This window comes from Mus caroli, chromosome 11 (assembly GCF_900094665.2).
Source record: "Mus caroli chromosome 11, CAROLI_EIJ_v1.1, whole genome shotgun sequence".
In the NCBI taxonomy this organism is placed as follows: domain Eukaryota; kingdom Metazoa; phylum Chordata; class Mammalia; order Rodentia; family Muridae; genus Mus; species Mus caroli.
In genome coordinates, this window is record NC_034580.1 from 112976704 (window position 1) to 112984455 (window position 7752).

General features: G+C 50.0%; 1 protein-coding gene across 2 annotated transcripts in view; it reads left to right on the forward strand.

The window, feature by feature from the left end:
• The first annotated feature begins 3879 nt into the window (after window positions 1-3879).
• Window positions 3880-7752, forward strand: part of Sec14l1 (SEC14 like lipid binding 1) — a 45831-nt gene continuing 41958 nt past the window's right edge. For both annotated transcript variants that reach the window (XM_021176546.2, XM_021176545.2), the window contains exons 1-2: window positions 3880-4063; window positions 5850-5942. In XM_021176546.2, the coding sequence (XP_021032205.1) occupies window positions 5880-5942 (63 nt within the window). In that variant the 5' untranslated portion in view covers window positions 3880-4063; window positions 5850-5879. The remainder of the gene's footprint in view (window positions 4064-5849; window positions 5943-7752) is intronic.

Consider the following 7752-nt stretch of genomic DNA (forward strand, 5'->3'; position numbering starts at 1 on the left):
AAAAAAAAAAAAGAAAGAAAAAGAAAATGTCTTAAGTAGCCCAAGCTGGCCTTGAACTTGCCATGTAGCTAAGGATAACTATGAACTCCGATTTCTCCAGCCTCTACCTCCCAAATGCTGAGACTACAGACATGCTACCACATCCCATTTATGCAATGCCAGGGATGGAACCTAGGGCCAGGCAGGTACTCTACCTACTGGGCTACATCCCCCTGGTCCTCCCTTCCTTGTATAGTGAACATCTTCAAGTACACGTTCACCCTGGACAGACTAGTTTGCTTTTGCCCTTAGCGAGAGGCTGTTAGTCACCCTGAGCATTCATCCTCCACGGTTTCTAGCTAACAGAACTATTAACTTCTACTTGGATGAGTAGCAACTTGGAATGTAGGTTACATTGCATGACCAGCCTTCTTGTCCACTAAGCATGTTCATAACTTCTGACCAGTGGATATAAGGGAAGCCTCCCCACCCCCACCCCCCGGAAGCCTATTTCAAGAGGACGTTAGAGGCAGGAGATGCCTTGCAAGCAGCAAGGCAGGGGGGACAGGTGACCCTAACGCTTTGGATCCACATGGATTAACCCTCAGGACCGAGAACTACGGCTTCCTATTTTATTGTGGGAATTGTTGCTGTTTAATATACTGAGAGTCAGTGTTGGCTTCACAAGGTTCACATAGAATTCACTCTAGCACAAGAGTCTCATTTTGGCAAATAATTCCTCCCAGTTCCGCTCCAAGGACATCAGACTGCAGTTCAGTTACCAAACAACTGTTTTCAGTCTTATTCGGCAAAACCTGGGACCTCATCCTGTCCATGGCTTAACCATGACATCACAAACTCCACCCAATCTAACCAGAAGCTAGCCATTGAGATTTGCCTTAAGCCTTTGAGTGGTGGTGATCCTTAGGTGCCCATACAGTGTGCCTGGCTATAGGTGCCCGGGAGGTTTTGTTGCCTTTGGTCCATCTGCAGGTTACTTGGGCGGTCATCTGAAGTGTTGACAGTTGGCTGATCATGGAGGTAGACATCTTGCCAGCTCCGGACCTCATTCGCATAAGCAGAGACCACAGTATCTCTGATCACAACGCTTTTGCTGTGGGCTTTTGATCCCTGGCAGCAGCCAGATGGGGTCACAGCAGGCTTCCCCGCTTCTAGTGCCTCACCTTTGTGCCTCTGTGTATGGATGGGGAGCAAGCACTCTCTGTGCACGTGCAGAAAATCACAAGCCCTGGGGCCATTTGTTAACTGTGGCTATGTAGGGGTCCTTGTAGATTTTTGGCACCTGATCAATAACATGAATTTCAAAATAATCAGATGGGCTGGGTGTGTAAGCTAAATGGTGAAATATCTCCTTGGCCTATATAAAACTTGGGTTGAACATTAGCACCACAAAAACAAGCAAGAAAACCAAACTGTTGACATTATGTTTTTGTTCTGTCTATTTTATTGTGTCCTTATACCTCCCTTCCAGTCCTACTCCACCCTGATCCCTTCCAACCCCTGCCACTAGGTAGAAGAGAAAGGTTAGAGGGGGAAGGGGCGTGGACCTCTTTCCGCCAACAAAAGAGACTATTTCCTGCTGATTAGTTGCCTCGGGTTCCTTGGGGCAAGTCCAATCTTCAGAGTCGAGATCTCTAACTTCAAGTCTCTCTGCTCACAATCACTTGACAAACCACAACAGCAGCAGGGGGGGAGCAGCAGCTGCCCCAGGCTCTCCCATTTATACCCTCTCCAGAGTTCCCAGAATTAAGCTGTCTGGCAGCTGGCAAAAGTCACAACCCTGTCAGTACTCTAGGCAAGTCATAGTCACCTGCTGGGAGGCAGCCTCTTATCCCACACCTGGGATTAAAAGGAAAACACATTCACTTAACTGGGTTTTGTAAGAAATCCAAACTCACTACACTAAGCCACACCCTCTCTCAAACATACCACGTTTAAACATGTAAACACATGTTTTTATTTAAACTTGTTACTTTAGTGGGGTCTGGTGAGATGGCTGGGCAGTTTTGTTTTTGAGACAGGGTCTCACTAGGTAGACTTGGTTGGCCTGGAACTTGCTATGAAGACCAGGTTAGTCTCTAATTCACAGAGATTCAGTGCTTCTGCCTGATGATGGCATGAAAAGCATGCACCACCACAGGATTATTCTGTAGCTACTCTTAGGTATTATATTACTTCAAATTAAAGTAAATTTCAGCATGTGCCCTGAAGGCATGTTCTCTTCAATTCTTTTCCTTCTATGTGGATGTTTTTGCCTGCCTGTATGCTTGTGCACCACTGGCATGCAGTGCCAGAGGAGGCCAGAAGAGGGCGTCAGATCTCCTGGGACTGGAGTTACAGCGGGTTGTGAGCTGCTAAGTAGGTACCAGGAATTGAATCCTGGTCCCCTTGGAGAGCAGCCACTGCAGTTGAGAGCACAGTTGTCTAAGTGAATTTCCCAACTCCTCTTAAGCTATCAGTTAGACTTCCCCTCATCTTTCTTTAGAAATCATTTGATTAAAGACTATGTCTGTTTTGTACCCCCGAGGTCTGTGTTCCCAGGCTGTGAATTAGCCCCATCTTCCAGTCTCTATTTCCTGTACATTTGTGGTTCATCTGTAGGTTTGTCAGAATGGTGTGTTCTGGATAAGATCATCTCAATGGGTGCTGCCATTCGCTCCTACCAGAGGCTCATCTTATCCCAAAGGTTTGTCTTTTCTTTCTTTCTTTCTTTCTTTCTTTCTTTCTTTCTTTCTTTCTTTCTTTCTTTCTTTCTTTTTTCAGATACAGGGTTTCTCCGTGTAGCCCTGGCTGTCCTGGAACTCACTCTGTAGACCAGCCTGGCCTCGAACTCAGAAATCCGCCTGCCTCAGCCTCCCAAGTACTGGGATTAAAGGCACCACTGCCCGGCTCCCACAGCATCTTTTAAAGGTGAATGTGATCCCTACACGTGGACACAAGTCATCAGCAGCCTGAGTAACGCGGGTAGCAGTGCTGGAAAATGACGGTTTGAGTTGGAAATAAAGTGTGATCGAGCAATGAATGATATGTTTGTGTGGTGGGTAAACAGGTCCTGAAGGAAATTCCCAAACTCTTGTGTGCAAGTACAGCCATCCGGGGTGACTAATGTGAACGGAACAACAGTGACACTGATGGAGAAATTGTGTGTTGCTTCTAAAACTAGCTTTGCCGTGTGGGTGGATGCGCCAGGTGTCCGTTTATTGTCACCCGCCCGTCTTCAGGACCCCTAAATGTCTCCGTGTGTCGCTCTTAAGTTTTAAAGTTGGAGACGCTGACACCTAGCACCCCACTTGAGGTCCCTCCCCTTAGCGCCATCCCACAGCCAGACATTCTCCAACCATCTGGACGTGTTGACAAGGGTGCTTGGGTTACACCCATCTCCTCCCCACCCTGTTCGCTCCATCACCATTACTAGGCCAGAATGCAATCAGGACACTATAGGAGTGCAGGAAAAAAAAAAGAGGAAGCCCGCGGGGAAGCTCAGACGGCGCAGGCGCGCAGCATTCAAGCTGGAGGGCCGGCTTAGCTGACATTCCGTAGAGGTCCCAGTTCCCGCTCCGGCTGGAGTGCGCGTTTGAATCTTTTCTGGGGTCTGTGGCTGCTAACTGCGAAGCCTCGCCCGCCGCCACGGCCCTTCCCCCTTCCCACAAACGCCAAGAGAAGGAGCCTCTGGGGCTCGCTCCGAGTCCGGGCAGACCATGTCCTGAGCCCCTCCTACGCACGCGCAGATCTGTAACTCGCGCCGGCGCAGTACGGCCCTTAGCCAGCCGGGCGGCCGCCCCTCCCCCTCCCTAGCAACCGCCTCCTGCTCCTTCCTCCGCCCCTCGGCAATGGTGTGCGCACGCGCGCCTCTTCCGGGCTGGCCCCTCCCTCCCCGTCACCCGTAACAACCACTCGAGCCCTCGCCGCGCCCCTCGGCCCTCCCGCCCCGGCCCCCGTCCCCGGAACCGGCGGTCGAGTGGCGGCAGCCGAGCCTGTGGCACGGCTCTCTCCTCGGGGAGCCGCCGGCATGAACGCATCCCGCCACCGCGCCGCGTCCCCGACCCGGTCCTTCTGACAAGAGGTAAGCTCGCGTCGTCGTGGAGGGTAGGAGTGCGCCCGGGTGTCCGCCCCCGACAGGGTCCCTCTGCCGCGACGGCCCGGGGCGCTCGCCATCTCGGAGACTGCGGAGCCAGCCGGGTCCCTCCGCCGCCGCCGCCCCCTCCGTCCAGCCCCGGCCTGCAGGGAGGCGCTCCCCCGGGGCCGACCCTGGGCTGATTTTCAAATACCAATTATCATGCAACAGAGGCAGCCCCGGCCTCCTATGCCATTTGGCGGTGGTCACTCCGGATGCCCGCGCAGGGCGTGGATCTGGACCAGACCTCCCCAAGCCGAGATCTGGCCCAAGTTCAGGGAGCTGGCGAGCAAGCTGGTCCTTGAGTGTAGTCACTTTGGTTAAGAGTTTCTTAATACAGGCATCACGCAGTGCTTGCATCTTCTCTCCTACCCGTCAGCACCCGGTAATCATCCTCCTTTTATTTGAGAGATACCCGAAAACTAATTTTCTCAATTAATAAAATATAAACGATTCTTAGATTCCCCACCGCGCACCGGCGTTGTAAGGTTTACGAGAGTGAATGGAACGCGGTCTCTGCGCTCCAGGACGCGTCAGCGCCTGAATCGAGATTAATGAAGGCTTGAGTTTGGAGAACCGAGGAGTCTGGTTTGAGAACTGGCAGTGTAAGATCGTCTCACACAGATGGAATCAGGAAAGGCGAACGGCATGCTTGAGGTCACCCAGAGTTATCGGCCTTTGTAGTTTTCCAACTGTTTGGAAGGTGGTTTTCCAACTTAACCTGCTCCTTCCGAGTGCTATGCCAAGCAAACATACCAGAGAAAGTTCCAGACCTGTTTAAAGCAATGTAAACATTGTAGAAGTGCAGCTCTAGATAGCAATCCTCTGAAGTCTATCAGCGTAGGGGTTTTTTGTTTGCTTTTTTAAACAACTGTAATTTGGGATACAGAGATACTGGGATTTGAACTTTTGAATGTCTTTTGACTGTATTTAGGTAAAATAACATCTTTATTGATTGAGCCTCAGTGGGACTACTGGGCTCACTGGACTTTCCCTTCCTTTTTATATTTCTGTTTGTTTTTCCTCCTCCTTTAAGTAGGGGAGCAAAAGGCTCTAGATGACTTTGAACACACAAGGGTGTTTGCCCAGAAAGCTGCCCTTGCCAGCACCAGAGTGATTCTGTATGCAAAGCAAGGTTCCTTGACCTCAGGCTTGAGCATGTAATTGATTGCCTTGCAGTTCTCTGCTTCAGGAGGCTGGAGGGTTTTGGTATCCCTTAGCTGGAGCTGGGCAGCCTCCCTGCTGTTTGTAGACACTCTCTGAAATTGGAGCGAGCAATTAGAAAACAGTTCCCTTTGAAGCCAGCACTTAAGGAGTATCTCATTATTTAAGAAGACAGTAGGGTCGCTCCAGCTTTTTGTGTCATCCCCAGAGCGGTTGCCGTGTTACATTTTTTAGTTGGCTCCTTGTAGACATTATTCAAGAGAACACCACTGAATCCTAGGACTTCATGGCTGCTGAAGACTAAATCTCCTGACCTAAGCCAGAGACTGCCCATACAGGGCGCAGAGGGGAGCCAGGTCACAGTGGCCCCTCCTTCCATGTGGGCCATCTTTGCTTGTTACTAACACCCTGATGCTCCCCCATCAGGCCGTTTCAGTGAATCCTCTTTCGTTTTCATGTATATTTGGAAATATGACCTGTGGTGGTCTCTAGGATGTGGCGGTACGAGAAGCCAGACTCACTTTTTTTTCCTGTAATGTGGTTATTTATTACACGTATTTATGTTTTTCAGGAGTAAGAAGATTGCTATTGAATTACAACCATGGTGCAAAAATACCAGTCCCCAGTGCGGGTGTATAAACATCCCTTTGAGTTAATTATGGCTGTAAGTACTTCACATTTCAGTTTACTCTGGCCTCTTTTTAAGATTAAACTTGGATGATCTGCAAACTCCGCTCCTTGTTATCATTGCCTTAGGAGCTCAGCTCCATTACGTGACTGTGACCTGCGACCAGAGTCTGGCTGGCAGTTTTAAACAAAAAGCCTCTGAAACTGCAAATCTGTACATTTGTGTTTTTGCAATGTATCTGGGATGACATGCTAGCTTGAATCATTCACCCTCAGAGAACGCAGAAGTGGGATCCTGGCCAAGCATTTCCTAGGACTTTTGCTGGCTTTCTTTGTTCAAGTAGCTGCCGGACAGGGAGGACGGGGAGCGCTGCTCCTGTGCTGTTCCTTCCTTGGGAGAGAGCACTCACTGTTCCTGAGGGAATTCATCTTAGGTGGTCTCAGGACTGAGCACGGTGGGATGGGGTTTCCCCTGCGTGTTAGTAAGTAGTTCTGTTTAGTAAGTTTTCCCAGCAAATAGCAAATCCATGATTCAAACCAGAATTCCACAAATAGTGTAGCTGAAGTGTTTATTTATTTTTTTAATCTACCTGAATTGGGCTAACAAGCATTTTACTGGATTAAAAACAAGGCAAGCGCTATTCTAGTGACTTGTGACCTCCTGCTCAGTGTCCCGTGTGTCACTGTGATGGCGTTAGGCCCGTGTGGAAATGTGTGACACAGGAAGAATGCATCTGTCTTAAGAGTCACTCACCCAGGATACACCGGTGCCACCGGCACCAAGCTCAGAACATGTATAGTCCAGTAGGGAGATGAGCTCTGCTGCGCCTGGGGTCCTGGGTCCATGCCTGCCAGAATGAGGATCCCAGGCTGGCCTTGAACTCAGGATCTTCCTGCCTCAGGCTTCCAGGTGCTGGGAGTCACAGTTGTAGACCATTATGGCTGCCCCTGCCCAGGTGACGTAACCTGTCTCTGTTCTTTATGTCGAGAAGCCCAGGTTTGCCTGTTCTGGGAAAAGTATACTCAGCAGTAGACTTTGAGATTAGTTGGATCAATAGTCTTAAAAAGCAAAGTAAAATCTTAAAACCTCTCGAGGGAATGCTGCTTGCTTTTTTCCTGACTGAAGTGTGACTTATGTACAGTGAGATGGCCTCAAGCACCTGTGTAGCTCAGTCAGTTTTAACAATGGTCTCCCACCTCGGTCAGGCAAGACAGTGCATCCTTTACCACAGACAAAAACTGTCTGTGCAGCTCTCTGTCAGGTGGGAGGCCTGTTTGTTGCTATGGTGGGGGCTTTGTGTCCTAAAATAGTTTTGTATTTCCCTTAAATATTTTATGTGGCTGGTTTGTGAGAAAGATGCTCTTCGGTGTGACATGACCTTTGGTTGTATGGATCAACCCACCCTCTCCCTCGTGCTCCCCCCACCCCAGCCAGCTCGAAAGGGTCTTTGTTAGAGGGACACGTGTGTGGTGTGACAGAAATCTCTGTAGAGGTTGAGGAATTCCCAGTGGGACAGGCTGGAGCCTGCTGGTGGAGGGTGGCTCTGGGAAACAGCTAGCCAGGTAGCCGTGCCTGCCTGAACTGGCACCTCATGGGCCCCTGCGCAATCCCCTCTGTCCTACTCTGCACTGGCTTAGCTTACGCTGCTCCCCCCACCCCCCACCCCCTGCTCTGCTGAGCTGGCCACAGCCTATGGGTCCAGGTCAACTTGGTGGCATTTCTGGTTGCATTTTTTTTTTTTTTTGAGTTTTTGAGTGGCCAGTTCTTGTCACATGGCCTACTTTACATACGAGAGAGAGAGAGAGAGAGAGAGAGAGAGAGAGAGAGAGAGAGAGAGAGAGAGAGA